Consider the following 20,829-nt stretch of genomic DNA (forward strand, 5'->3'; position numbering starts at 1 on the left):
AGATCATTCAGTTCTTCCTGTTGACAGCCAACCAAAAAAGATTTCACTAATCAGAAATAAATAATTAAAAGAATTAAGGTTTAGATCTACATGTAGAGAAATGTGGAACAAATCCCAGTAAATAAATTTTCTCAACATCACAACATGTAGCTTATGAAACAGATTGAGTCTATATGTTCAGAATCCAAATTATTCTTCAGCAAACATGCAACATTTTTAACCCATATGATTTATTTATTTTTGGTAATGCGTATGAATTATACAGTTGATGATTTAACAATAAAAACTATTAGATTAGAACACAAAAAGGGCAAAATTTTATCGAACAATACTGGTACATGACAAAAAATCATTCATTTTAGATGGATTTCGTGGACAGATTTAATTAAAATATTTATGAAAATACGAATATGTAAAATCATTATGCAAGTTAAATCACCCTATTTGATGCAACAAAAGGAATTCCAAAACACAAATTTTATTCCAGCCGCAAAAATCCAAACCCATATAACCCAACCAGCTCTACCGTGGTAAACAAAACATCAGATAAAAACGAAAACTTTAACAAAGAATGATAGCATATGCAGGTTATCAAAAGTTCCTCATTTTCCACACAGACTACATGGAAAAATAATCGAATACTCATTCAAATGAAGGAAAAAAACAACAAACAGATGAAAAAGAAAAACAATCGAACTTACAAATACGAAAAATTGTTGGGCGTTCTCTTCGAAAGATAAGCCAACGGCTTTCGACCTCCCCGGAAACCCCTAGATGGAAATCGATAAGAAAATCGAACGAACCAGCGGGCGGCGAGAAAATGCAGATATCAAAAGGGAGGCGGATCGAAAACCCTAGAAAATTTTGATTATTGCTGTGGCTGTTTTGTTTTTCTGGAAAATGATAGAGGTATGGAGCATATTTATAGAGTACGTGAGACTGCTTTCCAAGTTTGCCCCTGCTTGATGGTGAAAGACGACCATGCCCCTACGCTCTCAAGTCTGCTATGATAGGCTGGCGACGTTGTTTCTTGGAAACAGCTGAGCCTTTCAATGATAACGTTTTTTTCTTTGGTCAAAACTCTTTATTATTATTCACGGATCATGCATTCTTTCTGTTTCTTTTTAACTTTTTTTAGTTAAAAATAATAATTCTCAGTAATCAAAGGTTGTAGGGGCAAGAAAATTTCTTAATAGCAAATAATAATAATAATTGAAATATGGAAAAGTTTATTTATCTTGGTAATTCAATATTGGAAAGTTGGTAAAGTTGGACGAAACTTATCGCTGATGTATTAAGAGTTTCATATGTATTCACAATTGATAGCGTATGTAATCAATATATTCATTACTTGGGAAAAATAAAACATTCATTTGTCTACTATTTGAGGATTTAATTGTCTACAATTATTACTTTGAATTTTTCTATTTGTAGTGGGACTAACCGTTATAATAAATCAAAAGCTAGAGGTTAAGGATTTTAATTTTATTTATTATAAAAATATGGTAATTAAACAAAATTAACTCAAATGCTACAACTAGTGAAGGCTTAACTTTTTAGTCTTTTTACTTTTGGATTGGTGAAATTTTTGGTGGGGTTGGGATTCGAGTTTGAATAGAATAGGAGAAAACGACAAAGACAGACAGAATCGGATTCGCGTGGGAGGGCTGAAACGGCAGAGAGGCCTATCTCTACATTTAGATTTGTGGGGGCACTTTTTCGCGATAAGATTGGTGCGCGGTGAGGGCTGTTTTAAACAGAGCCACAAACCTTCTGACACGTGTTCGGCCTGTGTGGCTGTAACTTTATCGTTTTTTTCGTTTTTCTTTTTTTTCTCCTCTAATTAGCTACTTGGTTTTCTGTCCACCCATTCCACTACTCTTTGTCGTGCATGGGCAACTTGTCAATTATTGTCAATTTTAAGCCACCCTTATTTTCCTACAATGATTAACAGAAAAAGAAACCTAATAATTTCAACAGCCACCGGATTATAAGCATTTTCCTTGTAATTTCAACAACTTTATATATATGTTATTCACGTGTGGCAAACATATGGAATGGAAAGTAGTATGAATCAGAATAATTTTGCTAGTTTTTATTTTTTTCCAGCTCATAAAAATACATATAAAAAACCTAAATATAAAGCAAATAGCACAAAAGAAAGTTTTTCAAAACACATCAACTTGACTTTCAGACTAGTGATTTTATGTTCGAAATCCTATGATAACGTGGTAGTGTGTGTATCTGTCTCCCTCTAATTTAGATTATCGTTGTACCCAAAAAAAAAAAACATCTATTTTATTCTAAAGAGTTTCTAGCTCAAATAATCAACAATTCTTTTTTATGAGTTTGAAGTCATATGTTTGAATATCTATTTTCGATATCATTTGTAAATAAAACGAAGAAGTTTGTGGAAGGGCAATTAGACCAAATCCCCTAGTAATTGGATTCCTACTCAGCACAATTCACAAGATTTTTAGATGCCATGCCAAAATTTCAAGACTAACTTTGCTAGGATTCGGGAACATATAGCATATTATATATGTAAAGAACATCTAGCGTTGCTTTTTTGGGATTAATAAACAAAAAAGAGGGGAGCCAAATGAGGGTGGAGGATTTAACAACGTTATCTGTGACTTGGAAATGTGCCATTTGGGGCCGCCCTTGAGATTAGTCAATCGATCCCTATTCCTTAAGATATTCCTTGCTCCTTGATGAAGAAACTAAATTAAATAAATTATCGGCCTGCCATTCATGTTCAACACTATTGGCAATTTGGCACTGTGTAGGTATTGGGTTTCATCAGCATCACTTGGATCTGGAAAGAAAAGTAGGATAAGATCTAACGCACTCAATTAATTCTTGTATCTTATGGACTATTTGCAATGAATGAAAGAATCTGAATATGTTCATTTGGCCAAATCATTTTATTTTGTCAAACAAAGCGTACGGGAAATCTCAGATATATTCATATTGTATTCTTCTTCAATATGGAGGTATTTATGAAGAAGTACGAAGATGTGTTAACCCTTAATACAATTTTATTAACTTAAATTAAAATTTAACAAGCATGTTAAATGTGCATGCATGGCTTATAATATGCTTTCCATGGCTGATTCTTAATTTTATGTTGTCCCAATGAAGCTATGAACGTGTATTGTTGTAGCATAACAACAATAAATTAAGGCTTCAGACACCTCTCTACGGCAACTTATTGCAATTTTTTTTTTTAATCTGAATCTCGAGGTGGTCCTAGATAGGCCCCAACTATGGGTGGCACATTTAAGCCTTAACCACAACCCTGCAATTTATTTGAATATAGAGTTGTATTACGGTCAATCACTCATACATGCATGAGTGGTTTTTTTTTTTCTTTTTGTTTGAGAAAGAATGAGATTGCATTCATAACTCAATCAAAAAAATCACTAACCACAAAAAACTAATACAAACTAGCCATAAAATGGCAAATACAAACTAACCACAAAAAGGCTATTACAATAACGAAGCAATCTAATATCAAAATTAAGACAATTCTAAGCATTCATGCATTTTTGAATGCTGGTTAATGCACAACTACTAGTGCTATCTTGAATATCAAGTCATAAAGACATCTAATGCTTAAACGCTGGTTAATACGGATCCGGATCCTCTGCTATGATTTTCTCTACCATGATCTGCTATACTTTTGTTCTCCATATGCCACATCATTAAAATTTAATCTAACGGATTTAAAAGTTGACACATCATCTTAAAACAAAAACTCAATTTACTCCTAATTAAAAAAGAATAAAAAAACCCTAACACCCAACTAATAGTAGTTAACGTCCAAAGCTCTTTTTTTCTTTTTCTTCTTCTTCTTCGTGTTATGTCCTCCTCTTCTTCTTTTTTCTTTTTTTTCTCCTTCTTGCTTCAGGTTTTGTCCTCTTCTCATTATTTGCATTCATATTCATATTACCTTAGCTTTGGTTAGTGTGAATATATTGGCAAAGCTACTGTGAAGACGTGAACTTGATCCCATAAGGTAAGCATGATTATTTTGCATGCTGCTCGTTCTCTTTTATCCCTGATACATACTCTTATTTATTGTTTCATGCTACATATGCTTTCATTTATTGGTCCTGCTGTATGCTTTGCTTCTTTCTTTTTTTTATTTTCTTTTTTGGTTCCTATGTCAGCAACAATTCAAAATTTCCCTCTTTCCCATTCAGACTATCTAATTGGTTTTCTGTGTGTGGAGCTTTGAATTGGATTTCAATTAATGTTTTGGTATATCTACCTCCATCCTTCATTTTTAATTTGTAAATATAAATTTGACTGATATCATTGTATGATAGATTAACATTATTATATTTGTTTTATAGACTAAGAATGAGTGATTCAGTGGCTACAATTTGTGAAGATAATTTAGATTATAAGCCCATATGTGATATGGAATTTCTTTCAGAACAAGCTGCATATGAGTTTTATAATGAGTATGGGCGAAGAGCAGGATTCAATATTAGAAGAGATTCATAGAACAAGAATAAGAATACTGGTCAAATAATTTCAAGAGTATTTGTTTGTTGCAAGGAGGGTTTTCGACCGAAAGATAAGCAAGATTATTTAACTAAAAGTTCTCGGGCAGAAACAAGGACATGTTGTAATGCTAAAATGAGCATTAAGTTGAATAAATCCAATGGTAAGTATTGGGTTAGCCATTTTATGGAATACCACAATCATCCTCTTGTAAGACAAGAATGCACTCATATGTTACCGTCTCATAGAAGAATATCTGCTTCACAAGCTACTGAAGTATATTTGACAGAAGAATCTGGGATTCCACTTAGGCAAGCATATGAGTTAATGGGTAGGCAAGTTGGTGGAAGAGAATCTCTTGGATATATCAAACAAGATCAAAAAAATTACCTTCAGACGAAGAGGCAAAGAAAATTGGCATATGGAGAAGTTGGAAGCTTACTAAAGTATTTTCAGAATGAAGCATTGGAAAACCCCTCATTTTTTTATGCTATGCAATTAGATTGTGATGAGCAAATTACGAATATATTTTGGGCTGATGCGAAGATGATTGTTGATTATGGTCAATTTGGTGATTGTGTGTGTTTTGACACCACGTACAAAACTAATGAAGCAAATCGTCCATTCGGAGTGTTTGTGGGATTTAATCATCATCGTGAGATTGCCATTTTTGGGGTAGCATTGTTGTACAATGAGACTGCCAATTCATTTATAAGGTTGTTTGAAACATTTTCAGAGGCCATGTCAAAGAAGGCCCCAAAAACCTTATTTACTGATCAAGATGCTGCGATGGCTAAGGCTTGTGCACATGTGATGTCTGATACATATCACAGGCTTTGCACATGGCACATAATGCAAAATGCCATGAAACATGTAAACAGTTTATTTAGGTGCACATGTGGAGTTAGGAGCGTTTTAACACAATTTATGGATTACTATGAGGAGGAAGATGAGTTCTTAGTTGCTTGGGATTCAATGTTGGATGAATACAATGTGCGTGGACATCTTTGGTTAGAAATCATTTTTGATTTAAGGAAGAAATGGGCAATGGCATACTGTAAGTGGTCTTGGTCTGCAGGAGTAAAAACCACACAAATAAGTGAAAGTTTTAATGCTACCTTAAAAGACTATTTGAATGTGGACCATGATGTGGTTCAGTTTTTCATGCATTTTGAAAGGGTACTTAATGATAAGCGATATAAGGAGTTGGAAGCAGAGTACGCTTTGTGTCAAAAGTTACCTAAGGTGACAATACTTGTTTCAATGGTGGTTAAGGCAGGAAATATTTATACCAATATTTGAGGATTTCCAAGCTCAGTATATCAAATCACTTGAATTAGACATGATATCTTGTGACGAAGATGGTGATGATTTGGTATATACAGTTGTCTTACATGGCAACTCAAAAGGGCGACGTGTTAGAAAACAGAAAGATGGTGATGTCTTTTGTAGTTGTAGGTTATTTGAGATGAAAGGTTTCTTGTGCAGCCATGCACTGAAAATTCTTACTAATTACATGAATGTCAAAGAATTCCTAACCAGTATATCTTTAAAAGGTGGACAAGAAAAGCAAGATCTGAAAGTGTGAAAGATATGCACGGACGCGACATCCAGACAAATGTGAAACTACAACAAACATATCGATATAGGTCTTTATGTTCCATGTTTACCAAGATATCATCTCGAGCTACTGAGAGCGAAGAAACATATAAGATTTTTGTTAGTCATTTGAATCAACTAAGCAAAACCATTGAAGACATGTTAAGTTCAAAAATGGACGGTCAAGTACATGATAAGGATGGCCAAGGGTCACCTTCCACCATAGTGACAGATGGTGCTAATGAGGCATGTTTCTTGGATAGTGCAAAAGTTATCCAAGCAAAGGGATTAAAGAAGAAGGAAGCCTCCCGAGGAAGAAAAAGAATAAAAAGTTGTTTGGAGAAAAACATAGCTAAGAATAAAAAATCATCTAGTTCTCGTTCATCACAGGTATTTTCTTCTTTTACATTCAAAGTTCAATTCCAATAAATAATTTTTTTATTAATTTAGTTTTTAATTTGTATATTATGAACATGGGCATCTCCAAATGCAACACTTAAGAGATAATAACATATGTCATCCAGCTACACATCTTGAAAGTATCATTTATTTAATTTTTGTTTTCATATCATGTTTCTAGTTTAAAATGTTATTGTAATACTGCACAAGCACAAGATCACGGGGCACCTAATACAATATCATGGATGCCTTACCGAGAACCCCAACATAGTTTCCAACCATTACTTAACCCTGCAAGTTTCCCTTTACAATTTCAAGACTTGCAAGTTTCAAATGACATTGTGCGGAGTCAGGTATATTAAGATTTATAATATCCTTTTTATAAGTCATGGTAAGTTTTTTATTTATTATAATCAATTTTCATAACTACTTTATACAGGCTATGAACTTGATGATCGATAAGCCACATACAGCTTCAAATGTTGATCAAACTGGAGATGGCATCTGTAATCATGGGTATGTTATGCTCTCAGTAATACATTTATTATGAAATTTATTTGTATAATACTAACTGGTTTTTTCTTTGTTTTTTTATACATGTCAATATATCAGTAGGAATGCTTGCCAAAGATACACAACTGTTCTTTCTTTTATTATTGATGTGTAATTTATGTTTGTCATTTATTTGATGGGAAGATTATAAACCTTTTGTCTTTTTAATGGAGATTATAAATACTTCTTCGATTCTATTTCCTACATCTTTTCTTTTCTCTTTAGCACTCTAGTTAGCTAGATGATGGCATGATGGTTTATGCAAGGAGAGAAAAAAAGGAGAAAATGACAGAAAGAGATAAAAAAAAAAAAAAAGAACAGAACAGAAAGTGAATAAGAAGGAGGAAAAAAAAAAAAAACTGAACGTGAATAAGGAGAAGGAAAAAAAAAAGCTGGACGTTAACTACTGTTAGTTGGGTGTAAGGGGTTTTTATTCTTTTTTAATTAGGAGTAAATTGAGTTTTTGTTTTAAAATGATGTGTCAACTTTTAAATCCTTTAGATTAAATTTTAATAATGTGGCATATGAAGAACAAAAGTATAGCAGATCATAGCAGAGAAAATCAGAGCAAAGAATCCGGATCCGGTTAATATGGTTGTTAATAAAAATGAATTATCCGAGAATCAAGGCCCCTCCATGATTAGTAATAATATTATTCTTAAGTAACTATGGAGATGAGACGTTGGTGAGCTGTTAGGCACTTGAAAAGCTCCAATAAAAAATGAAAATTAGGTCAGCTATTGAAAGATTTTTTTGATAATCATAACCCAATTATAGTCCGGACGGCTTTTCAGTCCAAAAATGGGCTGAGGCTAATCAGCAACAAATAAAAATTTATTGTATACGAAGTAACTTCACCAAAGCAATTTAATTTTGGTATTTAAGTTTTTAATTTGTTTAGTATTTTAATATGGTCTGCAATGTAATATGTTGGGCCTCTCTTTGTCTAATTGTTGGTCTTTGAGGCTTGATTTGGCCCATATGCTGTCTTCTTCTTGTTAACGCTGAGTTTCCCTATACCAAACGAATGCCAAATGAAATAAAAACTGAGACCAACCTTTAGGAGACTTGAAAATCGTGGAGAATTTTTAGAGGAAAATTGTCTAGTAAAAAGTTGATACTAAAGATTTATATTACTTATTTTATACTAAAGTTGAGAGTAAAACACCCTCCTTTGAAGGATCCAGTCTGCCCCCCCTCCCCCCCACCCCAACTCCAACGCCTTGAAGGATTGTGGTGGTCCCCTTTCTTAGTTTATAATATGGAACGAACAAGTGCAATGCTAAATTGCCACAATCTCATGCAAATTAGTGAAACCAAAAAAGGTATTGTGTTGCGTTTATCCAACTGCAAGTAGTCACACATAGTAATAATCTTGGAAGTCCAAGTATCGTATCCTCAAGGAGCAGGTAGACAAATCTCTGCACACAAAGAAATAATTAAACGTACCAAAATAAAAGTGACAAGCAAAATGAACAAGTAATTTGATTTGATTGTTGTAGAGATTGAGTTTAAAAATGAAATATCAATAATGGTGTGTTTGGATGAAGTAATTCTAATTTCCATGGAAATTGTAAATGACGGAATTTCCAATTACATCATTTAAAAATTCCGTCAATTGCAAATTTCAGCGTTTGGATGTCATATATGCGGAATTTAAGAAATGACAGAAATTACAATTTCACCTGTTTGGATAGTCATCACATAATTAGAATTTACGTAAGAACTTTTTTTTTTTTTTAATACAACAATCTTGTATATAAAATCTAATAGGAATAATTAGCATGGTTCAACACATTATAATTATATATATAATTAGAAAGACTTGAGATGTACGAAAATGTCTAACAGCACATACCTCAATTGTTACTAATGTAAAGAATCGCAACTGTAGCTTGTCTAATTTAAAAAAGCATAAATCACGTAATTAAAAAAAATGAAGCTAATCATCCCAACCAATGTTTCAACAAAATAGCAAAAATTAAAAATGTCAACTGAATATAAAATGTGTCTACGCTTTTGGTGAAATAAACATCAACACCATTCCCTTCTTTCTCTCAGTTGGAATTGTCTTTAACATGAGAAACTGTTTCTCATTTTCTATAAACCAAGAGCATGCCTTCAGTTGTTCATTTGGACTAAGATCTGGAATTGCAATGACTTCATTATATACTTCTGTTGGATCAAGCTTTTGTGTAGTAGAATTGATAAAGCGTTCCAAAGATGAAGCCATTTTAGCCACTGAATCAGCAAGAACATTAGTTGTACCTCTTTTTTTTGGTGGGGGAATATCAGAAGGTTTTTGATTTCTTCTCTTTGGACAACTAGAGCTGGGTAAAACATCATCAACCTGACAACTCTCAAAACCTTGAGTATCACTTTCCAAATCAACAATATTATTGGGATCACTCTCAGGAGTCATAACCTCAGCAGCTTCTGCACATGTTTCAGCACCCTCTCCCGTAGCTCTATCTTTGCCACATAAATCCACTATGTCATCCCAGTTTGCAATCACTTTAAATCGAAAAGTTCTAGCATCTTCATGAGACTATCAAGCAAAAAATCAAAGTTATCCATTTATTTACCGCAATTTTAGTCCTACAAAAAGATATAATTGCATTATAAATTACCTTCACATACTCATCCCAAACATTATCTTCATCTACACTGATCATCTTCTTTGTTGCATCCCAATTGAATCCACTCTGACTTAATATATCACTGACTATACCATAAAACCTTTTCCAGGTTTTAACACGATTTCTTATGTTATCAGCACTTACTTCAATATCAAATTGTGCAGACAATATGGCAGCAGCGGTGTTATAAGCAACTGCTTTCCAACCACCATCTCCTTTGTGACCAATCTGACGTTCTTCTCTAAGTATATCCGCTAATGAACGCTCCATTTGTATATTCCATCGAAAATAGGCTTTGTCATCTCCTTCAGTGTCATTAATTTGCTTGTCTTTTCTTCTCCTCTGCTTTATTTTGTTTACTTTTTCTGCCATCTTATGTATTTAAAATGATTACAACAACAATATTAATAAATATGATCAATATATATTTGCATAAAAAAATGATTAACATATATAACAAAATAGACACATAAAGCTGAATAATAGGAAAAAAAACGATCAATAAAGAAGAGTACACATTTATTAAAACTGATAAGAAAAAACATGATTCAAATGTTTACAACTTCATACATAAATTTAACTTGAGACAGTTTCAACTCAATTAATATATAATGACTGAAAATCATGAATTAGTGGCGCCTCGTGCTTGATAATCAAGAAACATTTGCATTGCTAATGTGTCACGGAAAGTAGTCCACTGATCAGTGACTTGAACACTTGTAATCCTATTTGTGTTACCCTCTACTGTAGAATGATTTGATATCTCATGATCCACAGAAGCTAAAAACTCCATATCTTGATCTTGTAACACATGGTCATTCTGTTGCTCGATTCGAATGAAGTTATGCAACACAAAGCATGCATTTATAATCCTAGTTTGTGTTTTGATGTTGAAAAATGAAGGTGTACGTAGTATACTCCATCGCTTTTTCAACAACCCAAATGACCTTTCAATTACGTTCCTTGCAATTGAATGACGCAAGTTAAATAACTCTTTGTAATTTTCAGGACGATTGTTTCCAATCCATTCATTTAAGTGATATCTAGTTCCTCGATAAGGTGCTAAAAAACCAGGTCCATTAGCATAGCCGGCATCCACAAGATAGTACTTATCTACAATATAAAAAGTTTAAAAGAAAAGTTAGTTATTTATACCTAAGTTTTTGATTATTTAACAACTAGTATAAAAAATTACCACTTGGAACTTGAAACGAATTATCCCTGGCCAAAGCATCTCTCAAAACACGAGAATCAGAAGCAGAACCCTCCCATCCAGATAGTACATAGATGAATTTTAGATCTGGATCACAAACTCCTAAAACATTGGTGGAAATATCGCCCTTTCTATTTCGATATCTTGGTCTATCCTCAGCAGACACTGTTACTGGAATGTGAGTTCCATCAAGTGCTCCAATACAATTCTAATGACATTGAAGAAGAAAAAACAAAAATAATTTTAAGGTATGTGGTAACATTATAACAAGAACATATTTTCCTAAAGTTATAAGATTACCTCAAACCACTTCCACTTGTCTCTTTCTGAACCACCAATATCACATGGCTGAAGTTTCAAATATTCTTGACTAATTCTCATCATTGCACGCAACACACTATTAAATTGCCGGCTAATTGTTTCCTTAGAACGATAATAATGTTTTGATCTCCTTCATTCAAGAGTTTGAAATCTCCTTCTTCTTCTTTTGGTCTGAAATTCATGTTGTATTCCAAAAACCCCAAAACAGGGAATAGAGAAATTAATAGGAAATTAGCTACTAATAGGAAATTAAAACTAAACAGCAGATGCAAATTCTTGAAAGCAGTTTGAAATCTCCTTCAAGTAAACAAAAATAATTACAGTTTGGAGAGAAAAACTGACTCCTTTTTTTCTTTTGGCAAAAGACTCATAAAGTAATTCATAAATGAATAAGAATAACTTCCTCGAACCAGAATTTTAAGGAATGCTACCTTCCAATAACAACTTATTGCACTCAGCTTAACATCATAACTGTTAGTCATGCATTTATGATCCCTTGTCAACAATCAGTGAAGAGCACAACCAATGAATTGGTCAACTATTATGCAAACCCAAAAGTTTGATTGAAAAAGGAGATAGGAAACTAAGCCTACAAAATTAGACTTAGAAGATTAACAAACACTACAAACGTGGTTTCCAGCTGAAGCATAAAAATGTTTTGATCTCTTTATGAGCCGCCTCCAGGAATACTTAAGGGCCAGCTGAGCCCTTAAAAAAATGTGTATATATACACACATATCCATCAATTCTGATGCAAAGAGCAAGTGATGTTCAACACCTCTATTGTGGAAGTGGTGATATGAAACTGAAACATTCTTCGTTTTGTTTTACTAAACTGCATGCTATTGAGCCATATTGAGAGCCTGAGCCTGAGTGCACAGGTCCTGACAATTAAAGAAGCAATCTTAGGCAACAGAAACCGAAAAGCCCTACATAGAAGTGTGCACTTGTGGAGAGTTTTTTCAATATTTTTAATAAGGAGTATATATCAATATTTCTAGAACGTGATAGAGACTGCTTTCCATTCCAACTAATCAACGATACGATCAATACAAACACAAATATGAATTCAAACAAGGGCAAGCACAAGGAGAAGAACAGAGAATTATTATCTTGTAAATAAAATTCAATTAACTGAAAAAGGAAAAATAGATAAAATATGCAAAACCCATGTCTTGTTTTCCAGAATGATCAAGAAACAGATTCAGTTCAAGGAAGAATCAGAGAAAAAGCAAAGATGAATTCAAACTAAACAAATTTTGAATATGGACATCGATTCAGAGAAAAAGAGAAAGAGAAGCCAGAAGAAAAAACTTGAGAGAGAGAGAGAGAGAGAGAGAGAGAGAGAGAGAGGACTTACCGAAAAGTCGGAGGCGCTTGAGGAAGAAAGGCGTTTGGTGAATGCAGGCGTTTGCAGTTTGACCTTGCGTATGTATATGTCTCTAGACTCTGAAATAAAATTCAATTAACTGAAAAAGGAAAAATAGATAAAATATGCAAAACCCATGTCTTGTTTTCCAGAATGATCAAGAAACAGATTCAGTTCAAGGAAGAATCAGAGAAAAAGCAAAGAGGAATTCAAACTAAACAAATTTTGAATATGGACATCGATTCAGAGAAAAAAAGAAAGACAAGCCAGAAGAAAACACTTGAGAGAGAGAGAGAGAGAGAGGGCTTACTGTAAAGTTGGAGGCGCTTGAGGAAGAAAGGCGTTTGCAGTTAATAGAGAGAGAGAGGACTTACAATATAGCAGACCAAAAAGAGGCCAACGATAAGGAATGGGTTATCGCGGGCTGAAAATTTTGGCGGGCAGAAAATTGTGGGATCGCGGGCAGAAGATGACAATTCCCTCTCTGTTGGGAATTACAGAGAGATTGAATCAGAAGAGAGTACAAGATCAAACAAAGACAGAGAGAAACGGAGGTTCGAAGAGAGAGAGAGAGAGAATAGCCAAGCCTAAGCGCGAGTATAGAGAGCGAGAGAAAGGAAGGAAGTGGGTATGCGGCAAAGCCCTTTTTGTGTTGTGCCGGGGTGCACGATGTACCCTGATGCGTAGTGCGAAGACGATGAAGACGAAGACGAAGACGCCACAGACCCATTCCTCGAAACGACGACGTTGAGGAGTTCCAGGGCCATGTCTTTTTTAGGTTTTAAAATATTTTCTTATCATGAATTTCCGAATTTACCCTCACGTTTGACAGAAAATTTAACAGACTTGACGGAATGACTACTGGTGCAACGAAACACAGAGTTAAGTGACCCTTGCAACTAATAATTGAATTGATGGACCAAAGTGTAACTACGGGTATAGTTGAGGGACCATTGCTGCGAATAACCCTTTATTTGAATATAGAGTTGTATCACTCATACGTACAAGAGTGGTTTCTTTTTTCTTTCTTTTGTTTGAGAAAATATGAAATTACATTCATAATTCAGCCAAAAAATTACCAATACAAACTAATCATAAAAGGGCAAATACAAACTAACCACAAAAGGCTATTTATAATATCGGAGTGATTTAACATCAAAATTAAAATAATTATAAACGTTGATGCATTTTTTAATATATTTAGACCTAGCAAACGAGTTGTTTTTGCAGGTTACGGGTCGTGTTTCTTAACGAGTTGACACGAACACGACCCGTTAAGTTAACGGGTCAGAAATACCATACCCAAACACGACCCTCACAAATTCGAGAATAACAGGACACGACCTGTTACGGCTAATGGGTTGTTTTTCACCCGTTTCACCCATTTAAAAAATAAACAATATTTTTTAACAGATTATTAAATGAAAAACACCTCAAATTAGAGAAATAATAAAAAATAGCTGAAATCCTTAAATAAGAGCCCATTTGGGAGTGCTTCTGGAACAGTTAAACGCACTTTCTGACAACCAAAAGTGCTTATGACAGCGTTTGGTAGGAAAGTTTAGAAGCACTTTCTGGAGAAATACCTGCCATGTGCTTCTTCAGGAAGCACTCCCAAGTGTTTTTCCAAGAAGCAGTTCGATTTCTTATGAAAATTTCAACGTCTTTATAATAAAAGCGTTTTTGGTAGAAGTGCTTATAAGTAGAAGTGCTTCCTAAAAAGCAGTCCCAAACAAACCCTAAGTCTTACACATTACACTTTGGCAAACAAAAAAACTCTTAGACAATGTGAGTTTCAAATTAATCTCAATTTAAACAAGTTTTAAATAAAATGTTAGTCTAGAGCCTCCTCCGTGAACATAATCTCAAAACTTCAATCCTCCAAGAACATAATCTCAAAATTGCAATTTTTACCAACTGTGCAATTTTCACCAACTGTGCAATTTTCAACAAAAGACCAAATGACTTGATATTTTCATACCTTTTGGTTGGAGAAGAGGAAAGGTTGTGGATTGTTTGGTTTGGATCTAGAGAGAAAGAGAGACCTTTTGTTTAGATCTCTTGAGAGAAAGATAGAGAGAGTCAGTGGCGGCGTGAAGGAGAAGGAATAACATAAGCTAGGTTATTTTAGAATGAAAAATTACAAAAATGCCCTTGCTCTTAACGGTTTAACGGTTGATTCTCGAATGATACTGACACGACCCGTTAGCTTAACAGGTGACTAATAGGTCCACCCGTTTTCAACCTAACCCATTAAGCTTGACCCAAATACTGTTATTTTCGTGCGAATTTGTGTCGTGTTAACGGGCCGTGTTCGATATTGCCCTGCTACTAGTGCTATTTTGAATATCAAGTCATAAAGACTTCTAATGCTTAAACGCTCGTTAATACAGTTGTTAATAAAAATGAATTATTCGAGAATCAAGGCCCCTCCATGATTACTAATAATATTATTATTCTCTAATTAACTATGAAGATAAGACGTTGGTGAGCTGTTAGGCTCCAATAAAAAATGAAAATTAGGTCAGCTATTGAAAGATATTTTTGATAATCATAACCCAATTATAGTCCGGATGGCTTTTGAGTTAGGAGAAAGGAAGCACCAAAAATGGGCTGAGGCTAATCAGCAACAAATAATAAAGCTTGGCTACTCAAGATTGAGGAGTTCCTCATAATTAATGTGGTTTTGGCACATATCAAATTATTTTTCTTTTTTATTTCTTTTTTGTCGAAGCTTTATAAATGTTATTGGAATTTTACAAATGTCAAAATCACATTGGTTGTAAGGAGAACCTCTCCTCAATTTAAAAAGTCAAGCCATGCTCATAATTTATTGTATACAGAGTAACTTCACCAAAGCAATTTAATTTGGGTATTTAAGTTTTTAATTTGTTTAGCATTTTAATATGGTCTTTAATGTAACGTGTTGGGCCTCTCTTATGTCTTTGTCTAATTGTTGGGCTTTGAGGCTTAATTTGGCCCATATGTAGTCTTCTTCTCTTTTTTATCAAATGATTAATAAAGAGTGGTGATTTTCCCACTCCAATTTTATCCACTTACACTCCATTTTATAACTAAAAAAGGAGTGTAAGTGGATAAAATTGGAGTGGGGGTAAATCAGAGGAAAATTAATGAAATCACTGCATTTGCTCAGTTTGAAGAGGCAACGTAAAGTGCATAAGATTGGCGTGCAATTAGCATGTCTAACTTCCTACCGATCCTTGATTTTGTGTGATGCTAACTAATTAAGGTGTTGTAACAACTTGTTGGTCCCTCTTTCCTTCCTCTTCCGAGTCGATTTTTTTCAGGAATGGAGTGGGAAAGAGGAAGAGGCTGGGTCAACACCAATGCCCCGATTGGATCTCTGGCTCGTTAGAGTACTCGTTCAATTTCGGATGAAAAATGGCAAACTTCAAATGTACCACAATAGTCCAACACACTGTCGAGAAAAATGGCAATTTCCTTTTATTCACACAGATAAATTCATGATAAAACTGCAAATAAGCAATTAAAGTAAAGAACATGTATTTCTTATCCTAAATGGAGTAGTGACTGGTGTCATCTCTGCAGCCAAGTGATGTACATGTACAGTATAGCCATTTATTCTATATATCATTGTAACCATTCTAGTCACAAAGCATACATGCCTCCAGCCCAAGTTCATGGTGTACCTTCGCTGCTGTAAATGATTAGAGGCGCTGGTATATGTTGAACAGTAAGTAATATCATGATTAATATTTCCTCCAGATTTCATAAACATAAAGTCCCATTTTCTTTCTTTGTCAAAGACAAAGTTATGAATTCATTTTAATTTATGACCCTGAGCCACTCAAAAAGTCAAGACTAGCTTTGGCCTTTGGATGATCATGATGTGCCAGTGACAGAGCCAATATAAGGTCCGCAAATTTTTGTTAACATTGTGTAAATGAGCTTCAGTCAGGCAACATCCATCGTAGAATTTTCACTTCAGTCCATATCGTTGAAAGGAAACCCCCCTATAATTATGTTGTGTCCCCCTAAAAACAATAACCACTTGGCAATGGAGACCTTGATTCTTAAAAGGACTTGAGGTTATGTCAATGGGTTCCCATCCAGGATTGAACCCCAATGCGGTTTCTTTCCTCCAACGTGAAAAAAAGGACTTGAGGTTATATGCCATGTATCGCCCCACTCACACATGAAAAATCATAAATAAAAGCATGTATTTGCCAAATTCTTCTTCTACTACTATTTAGTTGATTTATTTATAATTGTAATTTTATTTTTTTAGTTATTATATTTTTTGGTTTCCCAGACTAAATCCCTCGAGGTACGGTCAGGCGCAAAGCGGGGACCTCTCCCAACAGAGTCTACTCTATTCACAAGCGCCTGGAATCGAACCCAAGACCTCTTGTTTAAAGGATCCACATAAAACAGAAGAAACTTTTCTAAGATATGAAAACATGGAGTTTTATTTTGATTCATGTGATTGAGTACACAATTATTTTAATTTTCTTTAACTAGTTTTATGTTTGACCTCCATTATATAGGGGAGCCACATAATAGCTGGCTCAAAGTCAAAGGATTAATAGGGAAGTTGGATGGAATTGTCTAAAGGCCTGCCACATTGAGTTAATTAAACCACATGGTATATATATATATATATATATATATATATATCTTTATAAAAGAAAAGCATGTATATTCTAGCTAATATGATTGATTATATATATAAAACACGAGGTATTTCCCTTCTTTTTTTTGGCAATTTAATCAGTCCAGATAGATTAGGTTGTCAAATTCGCATTCTAGTGCCCTATGCATACGCATGTGACAACATGTTGAGGCTCTGCGAAGTCCACTTAGGTTGAAAACTCGTCCATTTGATCATTTATTAAGAGTGCTATTATTTCTACTCATTGTCTTATTTTTCCACCTACTTTATCTTCTCACCCACCATGTAAATTTGAAAAAACACAATTCTATCTTTCCATCCATCATTATTCCTAAAATACCCTTTAATTATTAATTCAAGTAAAACCTAGTAATCAAACAAAAAATTAAAAAAATAACCCAAACAAACCCAACGACCTCTTCCTATTCTTCTTCCAATTCTTCAATCACAATTCCAGAAAAATTCCCGAAAAACAACATGTGACATTGGACAGGCCAGCTTGTAACTAGACATATGCCATCTCTACCTATAAATATTGTTTTGCAGTGTCGTCAAATCTCATTACCCAGACACTAAATAGAGTTCTTACTAAAAACATATAATAATTATATATATATAATGGTTTCCATGGCTGAGAGTAGACTACTTGGCAGTAAGAATTATTCCTAACTCAATTTTTTATTTCCTTTAAAATTATTTATTTTTAGTTTCACAAAAATATGAAAAAAGATTTGTAGTTCATTTGTAATACATGCGTTAATGTTGCAGTTGGATTTGGAAAGAAACAAACTAGCCCGTTTATGGTGTAGAGGAGGGTGAAAAGTTAAATCATTCAAGGACACGTGTCATTGAAAAGTTCAATTTGAGTTTTGATTTCTTGCTTTCTATCAACCCTAATATCAATTGCGACAACTTCTTTGTGGGTCAATGGCTTTGTATTGTAGGGACTGCAAATTGAGCTTCAAGTTTGGTCCGGGAGGTGGTGTTTGACAGGGATGAGAGGAGAATAGGTGGGTTACAGGGTGTCAGAAGTTATTTTACAAAGATGTAATTTTGTTTTTAAAATTTTGAAGATAAGGTGGATGAGGAAATATGATAAGGGGTGGAAATAGCAGCACTCTTTATTAATATTTGACAAAAAGTATTTTTGTCCGTGTAGTTTGCCACTTTTATTATTTTGATCTTCGTAGTTTCATTTTTGTCAATTTTATCTTCATAGTTTTTTAATTTTGTAAAATGTTATCCTTATAATTTTCAATCCGAAGCAATTCAAGGATACGTTTCAATTTTTGTCAAAATTTCTCCAAATTCCGTTAAGTTTTGACCATGTGCCCCTCACGTAGAGGGGTGTTTTGGTCCACTTGAGCCAAATTCCTTCAAGTTCACTCAATTTTTAACGCAGAAATGCAAATTTTTTCAAACCCCAAAATCACACATAAAGTGAATAAGAAGAGTTTCAGCTTGTGTTTTACCGTTAGATGGGCTTGAGACCCCTCCACGTCACACGTGATCAAGACTTATTGGAATTTGGAGAAATTTGACAAAAATTGAAATGTGTCCTTAAATTGCTCCAAATTGAAAAAACATAAAATTGACAAAATTGAAACTATAGGGTATTTCATTTGCACTGAACAGTTATATATACTAAACTCAGTAAGTTATTACCTTCATCCATAAATGGCAAGTGGTTGGGATATTAAAAATTGGCATGAATTGGACAAGTCAATGAATACTTATATATATATATATATATAATGGCAAGTGAGTTAATATACAAAGGCAAGTGAGTTAATAGGAATTATTTCATTCTGTGAAGTTGTTATAAATAGTCTGGTACAAGAGAGCCAGAGAATTAGTCACAATATCTGCACAAAATATTTGAGCTGCCATGAGGCCACCTTTTGTTTCATTCTTTTTGTTCATAGTCGTAGCCGCTCTTGATGTCATTCTATCATCTAAACCGCCAGCGGCGGCTGCAGCATCATCAGCAGCTGCTAATTATGTGATCAACCTCAGAAATTACCACAAAATAGAGCTGGCCAGGGTGGTTGGCCCCGAAAGCATTGCCTTTGACTGCCATGGACAAGGACCTTACGTTGGGGTTTCAGATGGTACAATTCTCAAATGGCAAGGACCTAGCTTGGGTTGGATTGAGTTTGCCTTCACCTCCCCAAACAGGTAAGATCTCTTCAACTTCTTCGTTTTTTTGGTTGGTCAACCGAGAGATCTTTTGAAAACAACATTACGTAAATGTTTACAGCATTGATCTCTTCTTGTTTTAATCCTTTATTTGCTAATGGAAAATAGCTCGGTATTGACTTTGCAAGTATTGGTGAACCCAAAAAAATAATCTGAATTTTGTAATTCTTAGATTTCAGTGTTCTTTCGTTTGGTCCTAGTTTTGAAGTTTGGGGTTATGCTTTACTAGTTACCAATCGAGCTGTGAGGCCTTGTCAATACAGAAAGTTGACTTTTTTGGGTTGACATATTATTTCATCCATAAAAAAATTAATATGTTTTTATTACTTTTTAAAATATGCTTCTTTCAACAGTAATACTTTCATTTAATTTTTTTATTATTATTTTTGAACTAGTGAATTTTTTTGTTAATCAGGCCAAGGAAATTATGTGATGGGTCAACCAACGCGACGAATGAACCCATATGTGGTAGGCCACTGGGCCTCAAGTTCAACCCCAAAACTTGTGATCTGTATATTGCAGATGCCTACTTTGGGCTCCTCAAAACAGGCCCTAATGGTGGTAAGCCGGAGGTACTTGCCAGTTCTCTAGGAGGGGTGCCCTTCATGTTTACAAATGCTTTGGACGTTGATGAAGAAACAGGCATTGTCTATTTCACAGACACAAGCACTGTCTTCCAAAGAAGGTATATTATCTAACTGCTTACTTCTTATTCTTTTTTTTCTTCGTCCCGCAATGTATCTAATGATCTGAACCGTTTATTTTATCTTTTTTAAACTTCGTTTTGATTGTAGGGTATGGATGCAGTCAATCCTAGCCGGTGACAAAACCGGGAGGCTACTAAAATATGACCCTTGTACAAAGGAGGTGACAGTGTTGCTCCATGATTTGGCTTTTGCAAATGGTGTGGCTCTAAGCAAGGACAAGTCTTTCATCCTAGTAGCAGAATCTGCCCCCTTCACAATCCACAGGCTTTGGCTTCGAGGCCCCAAAGCTCCTGCCTTTGAAGTTTTTGCCCAACTAGAAAGGCCTCCAGATAACATCAAGAGCAACAACAGAGGAGAATTTTGGGTTGCACTCAATAGTGGAAGAGGAGTTAAGGAAGTCGTGAATATTGCGACCTCGGACAAATGGTTGAATGTAAATGATCCTGTAGCAGCAAAGTTTGACGAGCAAGGAAAGGTTGTGCAGGTGTTGGATGGAGAGGGTGGTCCAGCTCTGGAATCTGTTAGTGAGGTTGAAGAACAAAATGGGAATTTGTGGGTTGGGTCGGTAGTGAAGCCTTATGTTGGTGTAGTCATGTTTTAGGTATAGCATATAAACATGTGATATTCTGAATTTCATAAATTCATAGGCATGGCTTTAGCCC

The 20,829-nt window shown here is 34.5% G+C and overlaps 3 protein-coding genes across 3 annotated transcripts; 2 read left to right on the forward strand and 1 right to left on the reverse strand.

Moving 5' to 3' along the window:
- The first annotated feature begins 4,593 nt into the window (after positions 1–4,593).
- On the forward strand, positions 4,594–6,356 carry LOC110757715 (protein FAR1-RELATED SEQUENCE 5-like). Its single transcript, XM_021959414.2, has one exon. It carries the CDS (start codon positions 4,651–4,653, stop codon positions 5,815–5,817), a length of 1,167 nt encoding a protein of 388 aa, XP_021815106.2. The 5' UTR covers positions 4,594–4,650; the 3' UTR covers positions 5,818–6,356.
- Positions 6,357–9,076: 2,720 nt separating this feature from the next.
- On the reverse strand, positions 9,077–10,076 carry LOC110757716 (uncharacterized). Its single transcript, XM_021959415.2, has 2 exons — positions 9,696–10,076; positions 9,077–9,613 (listed from the first exon to the last, which is right to left on the reverse strand). The coding sequence occupies exons 1-2, from the start codon at positions 10,074–10,076 to the stop codon at positions 9,077–9,079; spliced, it is 918 nt and encodes a 305-aa protein (XP_021815107.2).
- A 9,056-nt stretch (positions 10,077–19,132) lies between these two features.
- On the forward strand, positions 19,133–20,805 carry LOC110757718 (protein STRICTOSIDINE SYNTHASE-LIKE 10-like). Its single transcript, XM_021959418.2, has 3 exons — positions 19,133–19,439; positions 19,876–20,145; positions 20,255–20,805. Exons 1-3 carry the CDS (start codon positions 19,150–19,152, stop codon positions 20,766–20,768), a joined length of 1,074 nt encoding a protein of 357 aa, XP_021815110.1. The 5' UTR covers positions 19,133–19,149; the 3' UTR covers positions 20,769–20,805.
- Positions 20,806–20,829: the final 24 nt, after the last annotated feature.

Source organism: Prunus avium, chromosome 1 (assembly GCF_965620075.1).
Source record: "Prunus avium chromosome 1, drPruAviu1.hap1.1, whole genome shotgun sequence".
In the NCBI taxonomy this organism is placed as follows: domain Eukaryota; kingdom Viridiplantae; phylum Streptophyta; class Magnoliopsida; order Rosales; family Rosaceae; genus Prunus; species Prunus avium.